A 16,765-nucleotide genomic window follows, 5' to 3' on the forward strand; every position below is an offset into this window, starting at 1 on the left:
TGCTGACTAAGAAAAGGCCATTTTCCTGACACCATCCTGCTTGGCAGCTGCGCTTTGCCATTGGGGCAGCTCCCAGAGATGCAAAGCCGGCTTAGGTCACAAAGGAAGAACTCGGAGGCCCTGGCTGTGGCCCTCCCTCCCACCTGACTGGAGTTCACTCTCAAGGAGGAGGCAGGGGGCGTGGCTGTGGCCAGCCTCTGGGGGTGGCTGGTTGCCAAGGTGACCATGGACTCAGGTCCAGTGGGGTGCTGTGTTTAGGGACTGGTTTGGCAGCCAGGATGGCAGGGCAGCCGCTGTGGGCACCCGCTTCACACAGACCTTCGTTTCCTAAGAGCTGCTCTTGCTCCGAAACACAGAGAAAGGCTTCCATTTTCAGAAGCCTCGTTTCTGGCAGACATCCCAGGCAGATGGTCCCCTCAGGCACTGGGGTGAGAGGTGCCCCTGGGGCTGGGGGTCCCAGCCCGGCCTCGTGCTTGGCCCCTGGGGAGCAGAGACCATCCGTGTTTCCTCAGGTCGTGTCTTGCTCTGTGTGTGAGGAACTTGGGCCGCAGGGATCCTGGCCTGTTTCTGCTCTGGGCCAGTGTCCGTCCCCCAGGGGCTGTCGGGCTCTGTCATGCCGTATTGCTGTTTCCCAGAGAAAGGTCCCTGTGTGCAGGAAACTGTCATTGAAAAGAAAGAGAGGCCCCTCTCCGCTGCCACCGCTGACCGGTCAGAGTAGAGACTCCTTCCAAAATCCGAAATGCTTCAGTCAGCACCCACACCTCAGCCTTTTCCCCTCTCAGAGATGGGGACACCCTCATTCTGGCAAGTCATAGGCTTTGACACAAGGCGTCTGGCTACAGGGAGGTGCGTGGCAGCTGGATCACTCGGTTGGGTCGTTGAGGGCCTGGGACCTGAAATGGGGGCGTCCAGTTCTGCTGTCGCCAGGGAGAGACCCCACGGTGCACCCTGGGGGCCCCTCATGGGACTCCGTGCCCCTGTCTTCAACGTAACGCCACTGGTCCTTGATTCCGTGGCCTTCCTTCCCCCGGAAATGGCAGTATCCGGCCCAAAGCGCTGCCTGTAAGTATGAAGCTGAATGTGGCATGGAACCTTCTGGGACTTTACCACTGGAATAACTGCTCCTGCTTGTAGCCTGTCCGCACATCTCTAACAGTCACCGTCTCACCCCGGCTCATCTGTCTTCTGGTCTTAGACATGCCTGCGGGCCTGTCTCCAGGGGCCAGGACACGGGGCTCCCGCAGGTGTGAAAGGGCCCCTGCAGCCAGCGCTGCACGTGGGGAGCGGGTCCCGGTGCTGCGTGCTGGACTCGGGCAGGGCAGGGATCAGCCCTTCTGCTGGAGGCCCCCCGAGGGTTCATGCTGCCTCTCGGTCCGAACCAGCACCGGCAGGGATGGTAGTGGCCATCCTGAGTCGGCCCCTGGTTCATTTCGTGCCATCCCCGCAGTGACTCCATGCAGCGAGGGCCTGAGCCACAGGAAGGCCTGCTGGCTGGAGGGTGTGGGACAGAGAGAGGCTCCAGGTCAGAGAGCAGCTGCCAGGCTGGGAGCTCCAGACCAGCGCAGGGGAAGTGCAGAGAACTCGGCTCAGGGGGAGGGAGAGGACGCCTGGGACCGTGTTATGGGAACACAGGACTGGAGACTCCGTCAGGGCCCCTGGGGGCTACCACCGGGAGCTGGGTACCCTTGGGGCCTCTGAGCACGGGCGGCTCAAGGTGTGTCTCGGGAAGACAGGTGTGCACTGCTCAGGGGAGGGCCTGGCAAGGTCCTGCCCAGACAGGGGGTGGCTGGTGAGCACGGGCCACATGGGCTGAAGTGTGGACGGGGCCTCGGGGCATGAGGGACCATGGTCAGCGGCCGCTTGGCTGCTTGGCCAGACCAAAGCACATGAGCCCGTCAGACCAGCCTTGGGGACCTTGTAGCCAGGGAACCTGGAGCGGCCCAGGAGGTGACAGAAAGGTCTCTAGCGGGGCTCAGTTCAGCGTGGGGGCTGCCATGTGGGTCCGGTGGGTGCCAGCAAGGCCACAGTGTGGACAGTGCAGGCTGCAGGATGGAGCCAGCTCCCATGGGGCCACGGGGCTGCCAGCAGGTTGGGGGCTGCCTTGCGGTGCAGGAGTGACTGGAGGCATTTTCCCAGCAGACACTGCTACTCCAGGGGACAGGCCCATCCAGGCTGAGGGCCAGGTGATGGCCCCAAGACCCCCAGGTCTGATGCTTTTTGTAGATGATAAGAGCCTGTCTGCTCACTGGGCAGGGGAGTACTCACAGCACTAATGTTTTGCTGTTTTTGCGTCCTAGTAGTTGTTAAAACCGTGTGCGCTGCCTAACCAGGTGTCTTCCCATGTCCCCAGTGCGCCGGGCCCCTCGACCCGTCCCCTAACCTGCCGTCTGTGCCCTGCAGGATGGATCATCACCATCTCCGGGCGCATGACCTTCACGAGCAATAAGTCCATGGAGATCGAGGTCCTGGCGGACGCCAGCCCTGTGGTGGGCAACTTGCAGAAGCGCTACCGGGCTGCCAGTGCCTTCTTCACCTACGTGTCCCTGAGTCCGGAGGGCAGGTCGCTGCCCGTGCCCCAGCTCGTGGTGAGTGACCCCTCCCCGCAGGCCAGGCTGCCAGGAGAACCTGAGTGACACAAGCCCACTCTGGGCCTCAGGGCAGGTCAGGCGTGAGGGCCCTTGGAGGACAGTGGGGGTGGGTCCGAATAGATTGGACATCTGCCTGGGCTTGTCATCTGCACTCCCTCTCAAGGGTGCACTCGGCACCCTGGTGCTCCTGCCACTGCTCACATGCTGGGAACCCCCAGGTGGGCCCAGGGCTGAGCCTGCCAGACCCCCACGCTGCTGCGGGGTGGAGTGTCCAGGCCCTGAGGCCTTTCCCTGCCTCAGCCACCTGGCCAGACTCTGCTCTGGGTGTACCGAGAGGGACTCTGGCCCAGAAACGGGCCCTGGAGGGTCACAGCCCCCACAGGCTCCCTTGGCTGTGGCTAGGTATCTGCACTTTCGGTCTTGGATGACCGGGATCGGGTGGCTGCTGCCTGGGCTGCCTGGGCGTGGACTTGGAGGACAGCTGTGGGGTGGGCAGCCTCACCAGGGCTGCTTCAGCGGTGAACGCAAGGCCGGGCTCCTGGGCTCCCACCTCCCCCGACACTCGCCACTGCCCGGCCGGCATGGCACCAGGTGGCCACAACCTCCCTGCTCCCTGCCTCCCTCACACTCCCACGCCGCATAGCGCCAGGCGCTGTCTCCTTCGACTGTTGGGTCTGGTCACCACCCTGCCCAGAGCTTCTGGGTTCCTGGTGCATTTAGCATAAAATCCAAGTCCCTGCCACCCACTCAGCCTGCTCCCCACCACATACGGACCCCCCGCTGCTCGGGCCTCCTGCCCCACTTTGGGCCGAATCAGCACCACAGTCTGGGCCTGAAGTCACCTCCTCAGGGGAGTTCAGCCCTCATCAGGGCACCCCAGTGGCCTTCGGCTCCTCCCTGCCCTGCTTTCTCCAGAGCCCCACCCCGCCGCCACACTCAGGGCGGCTGATCAGTAGCTGGTAGTCCCCGTCTGGCCCCCGGACTGAGCTTTGAGGCCTGGAGTGTGTTTGCTCCTAATGAGTCACTAGGGCCTGGAACAGCCTTGGCACTTAGTGTGAACCCTGGGACCTGCCGAGGCATCGCCTTATCCTGCCTGGGGTCTGGGCTCTCCTGTCAGGCTGGGCCCACACCCTCAGCCTCCCCCTTTCCCTTCGGGGCCGGAGTCACACGGTGAGCCCAGGGGGCTGTTCTGGGGTCTGCCTTGCCACAGGACAGGGTGCCTCTCCCACAGGCCACTCCCTCTTCCTGCCCCACCACCCAGCAGCCTTAGCAGGATGGCCCCCACTTGCCCCACCCCTTTGGCTGGTGCTCATGCACCCCTCCCCGACTTCCCTGGCCATGACCTTTGCACCACATCTCTCCGGGTCTTGGACCACTTCTCGGAACCTTGCCTGCCCCCTTGGCCCTCAGGTGCAGGCCTGCTGGGGTCTCTCGCAGACCCTTGTCCCATCTCATTCCATACTGTCACAATGACCCTTGGGGGCATCTGTTAGCAAGGCTGCCCGCCACCCCCCCAACATTTCTGTCCTGCATACTAAAGTCCCGCCACCCACGGAATCCTTGACCAATTTTCTCCTGGCCTCTGGCTCTAGCAGGGTGGCCAGGCCAGACCCCCAGACACTCTGTTTGTGTCCTGCCGGCGCTTCCCTGCCCTTGGCAGGATATGCTGGCCCTTGGCGATGCCTGGGCTCCCTTGACCCGGGCTCTGCTCCGCCCCAGCCTGGGCGCTTGGGACCAGATCCCTCTCCTGGACATCCACTCCCCACCGACTTGGCCAGCTCTGTCTCGCTCTGCAGGCCCCTGCAGGTGCCTCACACACAGTCTTTCCCAAGCCGAGCTCACTGTCTACCCCCGACACCGTCCCCCCGAGAAGAAATTTTCCCTCCTTGTGTGTCCTGGGCCTCAGTGAGCCTAGGACCTGTCTGGCTGGCTCCTGGCTCCTGCTCAGCCCCACACCCAGGGTCTCTACTCCCCTCCCCACTGCTGGGTCCTGCTCAGCCCCCAGCCCCCAGCCGTCCTCTGTCCTCCACCCCTTCTGCCCTCGAACCAGCATGGCGCCTGCCGCCAGTGACTTAGCTGGACCTGCCCTTGGCACAAGCCCAGCCACACCCCGTGCTGCACCCCCCCACTTCCTGCCCTGGGGCCTCCCACTCTTCTGCCAGGACACCTTCCCGCAGATCGCCCCTCAGTCAGCATCTTCCACTGTTTCTCAGACGTTTCCTCCGTGGAGGGCTCCCCCTCGCTGCTGCCCGGCACCGGTGCAGAGCAGCGTCCAGGGAGTGTCGGGGAGCTGTCCCAGCCTTGCCCGCCTCTCCAGCCACACCTCTGCCGGGACAGTCGGACCGCCCCCTGAGGCCCCTGCCCTCTGCCGTGGGCCTGCCTGTGCTCTCGGCCCACACACACTGGTCTGTGACCTGTACGTGCCACAAAGGCGGGCGAGGTTCTGGGAACTGAAGTCCATCGGGGGCTCCACAACTGCCTTTTCTCAGACCCTCCTGCCAGAGCTCACACCCTGCCACGGGGAAACAGTGCGTGTTAGACGGTGGCAGGGGGGAGAGCAGGAGGTGGGCGGTGTTTTTTTGGAGGAGAGCAGTTGGACTTAAGTAAGTTCCTTTTAAGGAAGTGAAAAGGGTACATTCCAGTTGGGCCTGGAGTTGGGGGCAGAGGGAGCCAGGTCTGAGGACCACCCAGGTGAAAGGACCGAAGAGAAGGGGCGGCCAGGCATCTGAGGCCGTCCAGCTGATATGGGGCGGTGCCTGCAGGGCCCCCAAATGGGTGAAAGACCAAAGGTAGCCAAGGGGCCTTGACGTGTTCTCTGTGGAAAGGCTGCTACTGAGTGAATGTGGTTGCCTGAGTCCTTGGACCCGTCTGTGGTGCCGGCGTCGCCATGAGAGGTGCCGGCCCGGAGTCCAGCAGCTGCTACACTGCCCCCCCCAACGCGCCCCTGAACTCAGCCAGCTGGGAAACTAGGGCCCCAGCCAGGAGGGTCAGGGGCTCCGGGAAGAGGGCCCGGCACCCCTGGCTATGGGCTCCCGAGGAGCGGCCTATGGTCAAGGCGCCCGGTGTGGGGACCCACGTCCTTCATGGAGCCTGGAAGCCGTGCGCGGATGCCGGGCCCGTCTGTGCGTCTTGGGATGGGTGCCGGAGTGGAAGGAGGCGCTGGGCACGGTGGGTGGGGGTGCGGGGGCCGACACCTCAGATGAAGGCTCTGGGACTGAGTCCCTCGGATGGCAGGGCCGGCGCTTGTCAGCGGCCGCACCTGCCCACGGGCTTCGTGTTGGCCCAGGCTGTGGTTTCTCACCAATGAAAGACGGTCTTTGATTCCCCACTGCAGTGCTCTGGGGCCCACCAGGGTTGATAAAAATAGCTGCCAGGTGGGGGAGGATGGCCCACGCCCCAGGGCTGGGCGTGCAGCTCCACCCCAGCTTCCGTGGCGCTGACACAGGTCTGTGTCTCGGAGCACACGTGTGCGGCGCACAGCCTGCGTGTGTGCATCCTCAGCGGGGCCCAGCCCTCCTCCCTCCCCGCCTGCCCTCTGTCCGCAATTCTTCAGCCTCCTGTCTATTTTTATCTCCTGTCCCCAGGGCCGGCTGACACGAAAGGTGGCAGCATTGCTGTTTGGAGTATTTCTTGAATATTTTATGCTGGGAAGGGCCTTTGTGCCTCGGCCCAGGGCTGCTAGCCCTTTCCAGGTTAATTATTAGGCTGCGGGCCTGGACACCATGGCCAGGCCTCCCTGGGGGTGTGCCCTCTGACCTCAGGGGTCGGGAGACAAGCCCCAGACCTCTGACCAGGGCTGGAAAGCGGCCTGAGCGAAGGGACGTGCGGAGACCGTCGTGGTGTCTCCCTGGGGACCTGGGGGGTTTTGTTTCATTCAGCCCCGGTATGGGAGCCCTCTGTGTCTCCAGAAAAAATGTGAGAACCACTTTGGGAGCCAAATCAGGTGCCACCCTGGGTGCAGCACCTGTCACCTGTCCCCAGTTCAGATGTGGCTGCTGTAGCCCCTGAAGGTCCTCGGCACATGCGAGGGGTGGGGGCCGTGTCCTGGCCTGGTGCGAGGAGGAAGTGTACGAGTAGCGGGCTCGTGTGTGTCCCCCCCCCCCCAACCCCGTGGCACCAGCAGAGCCCTGAGCCCTTCTCGAGCACGTGCGGGACTCAGGTTTCATAAAGCAGCAGCTTCCGTGGACCATCTGTCTCGCGAGAGTCGGGCCTGACTGCTGGGCCACGCCGCGTGGGCAGAGCCTTCAGGAAGCTGACTCTGCCCCCAGAAACCCCCAGCCACAGGGTGAGCCTGGCTGGTGCTCAGACCTGCCCTGGTGGCCAGGGTCAGTTTTTGGCACTGACATGCGAGCAAACGTTTTGAGTTAGAGCTGAAGGCAGTGGGAACGTCAGGGTCAGTGGGCCTCTCGCCGTCCTCTGGGTAGGGTTGTGCGTGGTCGGCGAGGTCCCCTCAGGAATGCAGTCACCCGTGCGCTTCTTTCTGCACTCCTCCGGTGTGGGGGGCCTCCACAGGCATCCCATCCAGCCTGGGCAGGCTTTGAGCAAGGGTCCTCACCGAGGTTGCTCAGAGCCATCCCCCGCCTCCTGGGAGGGGCCCTCGGGGCGGGGGTCCACTGGCTGCCGCAGGGAGACAGTCTGCTCACAGGGAGCTGCCTCTCCCGTGTTGTTACACCTATACCCTGCAGGTTGGCGACCATGACACGGAGCGGGGAAGTGGCCCAAAGCCAAGTAGCCATCGCTGGCACAAGGAACCTATTCCAGGGCCCGGGGACCCCTTTGCATCCCTGAGCCTCAGTTTCCCTCCTGGCACCGCCACAGGTTGGCAGTTGCTCTCTGCAGTCTGTCTGTACCATGTACCAGTAGCAACAGCCTCTCAGCTCCCGTTCCCAGGGCCCAAGCTGACGCAGGTACATGGCGTAGGCGGGCCTGGGGCCCTCCTGAGCGCCCCGTTGCTCAGACGAAGCGCCAGCAACCAGCCGGCCAGCTCTGCACAGCGCCAGCTGAGCCCAGGATATAGGACAGCCGGTCCCCACATGGAGCTCACCCTGGACACTCCGTGTGGTGGGGGGATTGCTGATTGCTCCTACACTTAAGGAATTTCAGGCACCCTTGGGTGCAGTGGGATTGAAATCTCTGTCCCTGGAAGGGCTGTGGAGCCCGATTTGCAAGCGGAGCTGGGCCCCCGTGCCCCCAGCTGCCAGGGCACGGGGAGAGTCTGCAGCCGGAAGGGGCGTGGCATTTCTTGACCAGTACTCTCTCTCCCTGGGTCTTGGATGCTAAGCCGCGCAAGTCTGCCTCGTGATGGGAACATGCCTGAACCCTGACCTGCCGCTGTCACCTGAAGGGCTGGTACCTGGGCACTTCCAGTGGCCCGTGAGTGCCCCCTCCCTGGAACCAGGATGTGGCCACCACAGGGAGCGTGGGCGTGGATGAGACAGCATCCCCGCCGGCCTTGCCCCCACCTTGGCTCTTCCGGGAGCCCAGACTGTCCCCCTCTGACCGACTCAGCTTGTCCAGGATGCGGACGTCCTTTGAAGATCCGCCGTGTGTCCTCGACGGCTCCACGCCAGCCACGTGCCAGGACAGCTGGAGCTTTGAAAATCACCCAGTTAGCGTCTTGGGAGAGACGGCACTGGGCGCCAGTGACCCAGCTCTCGATAGAACAGTGGCAGGTCTTGCACGTGGAGTGTTGGCCTCCTGCTGTTGGAGCGGCGTGTCTTTGAATACACACCACCCCTTACTGTTTTGATTTTTCCAGAACATGAAAACCCGGGGGCCGGCTCTCAGGGGCACTCTTGGGCCTGACCCCACGTGGTGCCCGCAGGCAGCTGCAGGCCTGCCGGGTCCTGAGGCGGATGCGGGCTGCCTAGGCGTGGCGGAGCCAGCTGCCGCTTCCCCGGGGCCCTCTCCGGGGGTGGGCACGGGCGGCGCTGGAGTGGCTGTCTGCGGAGCCAGACCACTGGTTCTGAATCGTTAGCACAAACCCCACACCAGAGTGAGTTGAGGTTTTCCTGCCTTGACCTTCGTTTGTTTGATCCTCTATCTATGTAGCAAATGCTCCCCAGCCTGCGCGCCCCTCTCTGCCGCCCGGGCACGGTGCTGGCCACCGTGGGCCAGCGACTCCCCTGGCCAGGCCCTGCCCCCGGAAGGGCTCAGCACTTGCGGGCGGTTGTTTGGGGGCTGAGCTGGTGCTGCTGCATGAGGGGAGGCCCTGGCCAGGCTGTCAGCCCCTGCCCTCTTGGCAACCCCAGTGACTAGGGTGTCAGCTCCGCCCACCCTGGCGACACCCCCCTGCAGGCAGATCGAGGGCTGAGGAGCCCAGGCCTGCACTGCTGGGAGCCCGCAGGGCTGAGAGGTCCTGGCCCAGCGCCGCCGAGCTCGGTGCCCCAGTGACCCTACGACAACTTAATTGCAGTGCAACTGCCCCGAGATCCCTCTGGTCCCCCTTCGGAGGCAGAGAGGGTGCACGGTGTGGCTGCCTGGTTAGGAAGGTCGGCGTGTGTGTTGTGTGTGTGTGTGTGCCCCCCCCGTGGGGCACCCCCCCCTCCGCTCACAGGAAGTTGTTACATCGCCCCTGGAAACCCACTTCACACCACACGTTCGTTAATCACCAAAAGGACAAGCTCTTGATTTCACTGAGGGTGGAACTTAGTCACTCTCCCTCTGTGCCAAGTTCCAAATGAGTGTTCTCAAGGCCCAGAAAATGGAGAATGGAAAACATTCGGCTTGCACGGTTAGGCTCTGTGGGCCGCGGGCCTCCCTCCCAGTGGAATGGAGCCCAGAAGACAGCAGTAGGCAGGACGAGCGAGAGGAAGGAGGGGGAGGAGGCCAGCCGGAGGCCCCGGCAGGCGATGAGGGCTCCTGAGTGGAGGGCCCGCCCGTCACCCTCCTGTCCCTGTGGTGGGTGCGAGGCTTCAAAGGCCTTGCCACCCGAAGCTGCCGCCTGCCTCCCAGGGCTGTGCTGTGGGTCAGACAGGGGCTCCGCAGGGACGTGCACACACGCGCACGCACTGGGATCAAGTGTGTGGCTGCAGAAGGCGCCTTGCCCTGTCACCTGCTTGAGCCATGTCTCACGTGCAGGAGCAACTGGTCCTGGGAAGGTAGGCAGCACCGCTGCGGCCACATGGCCAGGTGCCTGTGACCCAGAGCCTGGGTCACTCGCCACACCTCCACTGTCCCTCCCCCCAGGCGGGCAGCTCCTCATGCTTGGGCTTTGGGGAATTGGGTTGCCACACCCTGAGCTGCCTGCGTCCCCTTGGCTGTCACCTCTTTTCTCCCTGGTCTGTGCGTGGGGAGCCCCCGTGGCCGTGGGCGTGCTGGGACTGGCGGGAGGCAGCTGCCGCTGGTCCCCAGCTCCTCTCCCTGCCGTCGGCTCCCGGCCCTTGAAAGAAGTGACTTCCCCTGGCAGAGCTTCCTGCTCCCTGCCGCCTCCACCCCTCCGATAAAAAAACAGCAACAGCCAACAACTTATGTATTTATTTTGTATTTACTTTGCCGGAAGGAGGGAGTCTGGCCGCCAGGAGTTGCAGCTGGGCCGTGGGTGGGGCGGCATGTGGGTGGCCATCTGTCTCGTCCGCTCCACACCCAGCAGGGAAGTGGTGGCCCCTCTTAGTCACTTGGCTGGCAGCACTGTTTACAGCCACCCGTCAGGGACTCTGCTGCCACCAGGAGTGGAGTGGCCACCCTGCCTGGCGGGGGTTAGCAGGAGCCTCACTGCCCTTGACTGTCTTGGTGAGCTGGCCTGGCCAGACACCATCCAGGGCAGCCCGGTGAGGAAGGCCCTCAGGGGCAGTCCTTGCAGGGTAGGTGCCCGATGCCCTGATGCCGACCGGACCCTGCTGTGAGGCCTGGCTGGGCTCCCAGAACACCCAGCGTGCTGCTGGGCCCAGAGACAAGAAGGGGGATGCGCCCTTGGCTGGCTCCTCACCCCTGGGCCCTGCAGTCCAGCTGGCCCACACCCATCACCAGACGGCGTTCGTGTTTTTTTCCACCCAAGGACGTGCTTCTTGACTTTAGAGAGAGGGGATGGGAGAGGGAGAGAAACATCGGTACTTGCCTCTCACGTGTCCCTGAGCTGGGCCTGGGCCCTGACTGGGAACCAGCCTCTCAGCCCATCGGTGGGCAGAGCCACGCTGCCTAGGGCAGGACGGCGTTCACTCTGAGTGAGGGCAGGTCCTAGCGGCTGTGGAGCACCAGGCGTCGGAGGCACATCAGGCAGCCGAGAGGCCTGTGCTGGGCGGCGGCGTCTGCCCCCCACAGAGTGGACATGGGGATCGGCCACATGTGCCATTGGCAGCACAGACAGGAGTTTCCTGCCTCTGGGCACCCGTAGGGAAGGTGGGGTGGCCTGTCGATGCTGAGGGGGGTAGTTTAGGGCTGATCGGGGGAGAGCCCGCCTCCAGGCCTGCCCAGAGGATGAGCTTGGGGAAGCTCCGCTGGGCTGCGTTGTCACAGGTTGTCACAGCTGCACTTCAGGAACAGGTGGGATGGGGGACAACAGTGAGGTACCCCCACAGGCCCTGGGGCCCCTTGCTCACCCCGAGACCCAGCACCGTGCTCCCCTGGTTTCCAGACCCTGCTGCCCCCACATGGGTGATCCCTTCTGCCCACCTCTCACCCCGAAGTGGACGTCCGTTGTGCGTGCGGTGGGGGAGGGGCCAGGGTCCCTCGGGCCGCAGTTGTCTTCATGGTCGGGTCAGTTTTCCTTTTGCACCAACTACGGAGTCTTCAAATCTGCGCAGAAGCCACGCAAGGAACTCCTACCGTGCAGCTGTTCCTCTGGCTGACCTCGTCCACCTGGCTCTCAGGTCACAGGTCGTCTCCGCGTATTTCCGTGTCTCTCAGAGATAAGGGCTCTTGGTCGTCGGCTTGCTCCTAATGGTGGACGAGGCCCTGGCCTTCCTGCAGGGCCTTGTTCCCGGCACCAGGCTCTTGCCTATCAGCGTGGCATCCTCCTGGGATGGGTGACCACCAGGAGTTAAAGGGGACCCAAAGGCCACCCCAGTGGCACGTTATCTGCCAGCTCATGGGGGCACCAACTGCTGAAGCCTCCATGTGGGGGCGGCAGTGGCGCACTCTCTGGTCCTCAGATCCACGTGGCCTGGGAGGGACAGATAGACTTTTGTCACTTTGCAGACGAGGAAACAGGCGCAGGGTGGAAGGAGCTGCCCGAGGGTCAGCCCTGAGCCGTTCCGGACATGCAGCCCTCTGTCCTTTTCCAAGGAGGCCATTCCTGGGGTGGCTTAGTCTCTTTCGTGGGCCCTGGCTCTGTGGTTTGCTGTCGACACAGGGCCCTGGGGGCTGCTTGTGGGTCAGGGCCTTCCCAGGGACTCTCCCCACACCCAGTCCCCTCGACTCTCATGCTGCTGCACCTCACCTTCTGGCCACGCTGTTGTCACCTTCCTGCCTGCACACCTGCCAGGTTTGGGTGTGCCATCAGCTAGGTGGTCAGCTGCGGAGGCGGTAGGTGCCTTCTCCTGTGGCGGACAGGGGTCCCGTGTGCTCCCAGGCTGGGCAAGGAGGGAGGGAGCTGAGGCAGGGCCAAGGGGCAGACAGTGCCTGGTTTCACTGAGTGCTCGTTCCTTCCACCCCGCAGCCCCTCGTGTGCCAGGGTTTGGGAGTGGGCACCGGCACCGGAGCCCTCCCTCCGACGCCGTGAACTGTGGGGAGGCACACTCCCCCCGCCGTGGCCTTGGGTTGGAGCAGCTCTCCTGAGGCAGCTGCACCCTGCAGCTCTCTGCCGCTGATGGAGCGGTCGGAGGGTTCGGGTGACTACCTTCACCACAGTCAGCTCTGGAACGTTCCATTACCGTAAGGAAAACCCCATACTCTGAGCGGTCCCGCCGCCCCCAGCCCTGGCAGCGTTTCTGGACAGTCAGTCCATGGGCAGATGCGCACACGGGCTGGGCCCTTGGGCCTGGCTTCTTTCGGTTGGGTATTAACAGCTGGGGTCACAGCCGCTTCTCCCCGACGCAGGGTCAGTTCTGCTGCCCTGCTGAGCTGCGGCCTGTGGCTGCTGTGGACAGACAGGCGCCCATGTCTCCTCGGCAACACCAAAGCAAGTTACACAGGGGACGAGGAGAATTCCCCTGCTGTTCTATCCTAGTGGCCTTGACCTTGCATTCTTAGCCACGTCGGCTGCTGCCTATTTGAGGCAGGGATGGAGAGGGGCCAGGGCCCTGTTCCCTGCAGTGGTCCGTGGGCCAGCAGCATCACATTGCCTGGATGCTTGTCAGGACTGAGCCTGAGCCCCTGACCCCTGGACCAGAATATGCACTTGTGAATCCCTGGGTTGGAGAAGCCCTGCTGGAGCCCACCCCACTCATGCGTGCACAGCAGACCCCACCATGTCCAGCAGGATGTGGCCCTGTCCCCATGGGACACCTTCAGCAGCAGGGACGGGCTCTGAGCCCATCAGAGCTCTTGCACCTTAGAACTGCAGGAGGCGAGCCCAGAGCTGGAATGGCTGGGGGTCCCCAGAGGAAGACTGTTGTCAGCGTAGGACCTTGGGGAAGTCCCTGACGGGAACCAGGGCCCTGCGAGGGGCCTGCTCCTTGCCCTCTCAACACGCGAGAGTCCCATCGGCTCTCACCCGCTGACCTTGGAGGGCAGCTTCCAGGACGGCTGCAAGGGAAGCTTGGTTCAACCTGACATTGTGTCCCCCGCCAACCACTGTCTTTTGCCAGGACACCATCCACCCATTCGACACTGGAGCCTGAAATAGCTGCTGGGGCCAGCGTCGCCGTGGGTGCGGGGTGACTGCCCCATTTTTTTGGCGTCCAGACTCTCCCAAAGCGTCACAGGGAGACGTCATCCCAGAGGGATTTGTGGGGCTCATGGCACCTCAGTCAGGGACAGACAAGTAGGGCCTGGGGACGTCCAGTGCTGCCACGGTGACCTCTGTCCAGGGTGCACAGCACTCGGCAGCCAGGCCACCCGAGCGAAAGGGGGCACCTGTTCATACGCCCCCCAGGTCAGCAGGCATGAACCAGCCCTTGGCCAAAGCCAGCTGGTCAGCTGGCTCCTCCCCTCAGTGTGGGGAGGAGGAGGCCACAGAGGAGCAGTGATGAAGACTAAGGTGCCGCTTCCCAGGCATCTGTGCCACCCAGTGCTCCCTGCCCACAAAGCAGCCACTGCTGCTCCCCGTACAATGACATGGCCGTCTCAAGGTCATGTGGCCAGCACAGTATTTGTCCCTGTGGTCCTTTGGGGCAGAGACCATGAGCCCCTGGCATTCTCGGGGTGGAGCAGACAAGAGGGCCCTGGAGGTCCCCCTTTACCTCCCTCTGGCTCGGTCCTGCCATAGGCCCTTCCTCCCACGTTCACATCCACTGCGTCTCCAGCTCAAGTTCATTACCAAAGAGGCACGAAGCGTGGAATTCCACTGCTGAGAAAGGTGACCTGGGGGTGCCCACAGGGCTCAGCCGTCCCCTGTTGGCTCTGTCCTCGCAACCCTGGTGTCTCCTCCGCAGAGCTGTGCCATGGGAAGCTCCCCGACCCCTCGAGGGCTCCTGGCTGGCTGGCACCCAGGAAGCTCTAAGCAGCCAGTGGAGCTGGGGCGGGGCCCACGGTCCAGAGTTCTGCGTGTCTCTGACCCGCCTTGCTTCTGTGTGTGACCCACAGCCCGAGACCGAGGATGAAAAGAAGCGCTTCGAGGAAGGCAAAGGGCGGTACCTGCAGATGAAGGCGAAGCGACAGGGTCCGGCGGAGCCTCAGCCTCAACCGTAGACGCTGCCTCCTGCCCCTGGGCCCGGAGCAGCCCTGGCTCGGCCCCGGCTCACCACGTAGAAGTTACCCCGATGGCCAAAAGCCCGATCGAGCCGAGAGCTGGTGTTGTGTGCAGTATTTGTCTCACAGTGTTAGCCTGTCCCCCCGAAACCTCACACCAAAGCTTTATTTATGTCACTCCCGTGCTCATGCTACACGGCACTGTCCCTGACCCCCCGAGGTGGTCCCTGGAGCCTGGCACAATCCCGGGGCCTCTGTTTGGTCCGAAAACACTCTAGTGTTGCTAATAAAGCTGCTGTTTGGCTGGACCTCGGTCCTGTGTGGTCTTCTGTCCTGGGAGTCCCCATGGGCTCGCCCCTTCCTGACCCCGCCCCTTTAGGTGCCAGTAGCTGCATGTACCCCAGAACCTCAGGCACAGCAGTGCCCACCGGTGTTTGCCCGATGACTTGCTGGCTGGAGGGAGCACCCCTGCCCCCTGGGGCCCTGACCAGTGCCCCACTTGCCCTCGGCCTGGCTGGTGCAGGCTGGCAGCTCCGAGCCTGTGCGGCCTCCCCCAGGTGGTAGCTGGGGACGGGCTGCCTGTGAGGAGCAGGGAGGTGGTGCGCAGAAGGGGTGGGCCAAGCCCAATGGGGCCTCTTTTGACTAGAAGCGTCCCCCACACCTTGGCTCTTCCCTCAAGAGCGAGAAGCAAGGACTCTGGGCAGGAGCCTCCTAGTGGTGCCAGGGCTGGGGCCTGGTGGGGAACCCCCCAGCCACTCCAGCAGAGGGGCTTGTTGGCCTGGTTTATGGGAGGTGGCCTGAGGGGCAGTGTGTCAGGAAGGCTCCTGTGGGGGTGTGTGTGTGCATGTGAGCCACATCTGCATCCAGTCCGGCAGCTTCAAGGCCGCTGCAGAGGCCAGCCTCACCTACAGCTGAGAGATCCCTCCACCAGGCGTACCTAGGGACGGTGCCTGGGAGAACGCTCCCCACTCAGGCTCGTCCCGAAAATAAAGCCTGGAGCTGGGGACTGGCTGCCCAGCAGCTGCCTCACACGGGCTCCCTCGGGCGGGAGAGGGAGCTCAGCACCAGATGTGCGGAGACACCCGCCAAGAGCTCCGGAATCTGCCTGGGGCCCCAGTGGCGGCTGGAGGGGTTATTTCCTGCCTGGGAGCAGGAGGAGGGGACAGCTCGCCAAGGAGGCCACAGCAGCCCCACTGTGCCCCTCGGCCCATGGGAGGCCTCCCCAGCTCCACCCACACCTTGTGCCAGCCTCCGGGAGACTGGCAGTGCCCTGGGCTGGGAGCAGAGAGGTCTCTCCAGGCAGCCTGGGCCAGCCACACCAAGGCCTGTGGAACCACAGCCTGCCACATGGGCCCCAGGGTGCCTGAGCTCCAGGACTTCCCCAGGCAGGCGGGCCCCAGGGCCCCAGCATCCTCCCTAAGACGGGCCCTGGCCCAGACTCCCTCGTTCAGCTTTGGCTGGACCACTCCTCTGTGGGGCTTTGGGCAAGTTAGGCACCTAAAGCCCACCTCGCAGGGCAGCTGGGAGGAGCCCAGGCTAGCAAAGCACTTACCCCTCAGGGCCCTGGGCAGGGGCACTCTTAGACAGCAGCGGGGCTGGTGGACGGGCGCTTGAGGCCTGGGGCAGCAGCATGGCCAGAGGCTCTAGTGGCCACATTCTTCTGTTTGCCTTGGAAATGCCACACAAGCTTACCCGCCTCCCTCTGCTGATGGCCTGTTTATAACTGGGGCCTCCAGGACAGGGAGCTGGCCTGTCCTCCCAGGTGCCACACACATGTGCGCGCGCGCGCACACACACACACACACACACACACACACGGAGTGCATAGCTCCTCTTCACTGGCCACACTTCACTGTGCAGCCTCTCAGCACAAACACCTTCACTTGTCTCAGAGGACCGACTCTCAGCTCCCCCCTTCACCGCCCCAGGGCCCCCAGAAGCTGCTTCTCACTCTCCAGCTGCTCGAGGGGTGTGGAGATGGTGTGGGCAAGGCAGGGGCTGCATTGGGTGGAGTCCTGTCCTGGGCAGGTGCTGCCTTCCTCCAGACACAGGGGTGCCCACTTCCCAGCTGCGTGGGCAGGGCCGCGCAGCCCAAGGTGACTGTGGAGGCCTTGGGCTCAGGGTGTAGGTGGCCCCAGGCTTCCGGGAAGAGGCAGGTCGTGTCCTCTACCTGGATAGGAGGCCGAGATACCAGTGGCCATTCTAGTGGTTCAAGGGGTCTCCAGAGGCCCTGTCAAGGGGTCTAAGGAGTGTCCCCCCAGATGTCCCCCAGCCTTTGGATGCCACCCTGTGTGTCCCACACACACACACAAGAACTGCGTGGGCGTGGTCCCAGCTTGAGAATATTTCTGAGCAGAACCAGGAAGGGAGACAAGCACCCAGGAGCCCCTGGTCCATTCACCTGATCCCCACAGTGGAGCCCCAATGCCAGAGGATCAGTCTGAACCCTT

The 16,765-nt window shown here is 63.6% G+C and overlaps 1 protein-coding gene across 2 annotated transcripts in view; it reads left to right on the top strand.

The window, feature by feature from the left end:
* ACOT7 (acyl-CoA thioesterase 7) overlaps positions 1 to 14,623 on the top strand; it is an 81,858-nt gene extending 67,235 nt beyond the window's left edge. For both annotated transcript variants that reach the window (XM_037062079.1, XM_037062078.1), the window contains exons 8-9: positions 2,401 to 2,585; positions 14,211 to 14,623. In XM_037062079.1, coding sequence (XP_036917974.1) covers positions 2,401 to 2,585; positions 14,211 to 14,315 — 290 coding nt within the window. In that variant the 3' untranslated portion in view covers positions 14,316 to 14,623. The remainder of the gene's footprint in view (positions 1 to 2,400; positions 2,586 to 14,210) is intronic.
* Positions 14,624 to 16,765: the final 2,142 nt, after the last annotated feature.

Source organism: Sturnira hondurensis, unplaced genomic scaffold, assembly GCF_014824575.4.
Source record: "Sturnira hondurensis isolate 20B ecotype Veracruz unplaced genomic scaffold, ASM1482457v3 Scaffold0013931, whole genome shotgun sequence".
NCBI lineage: Eukaryota > Metazoa > Chordata > Mammalia > Chiroptera > Phyllostomidae > Sturnira > Sturnira hondurensis.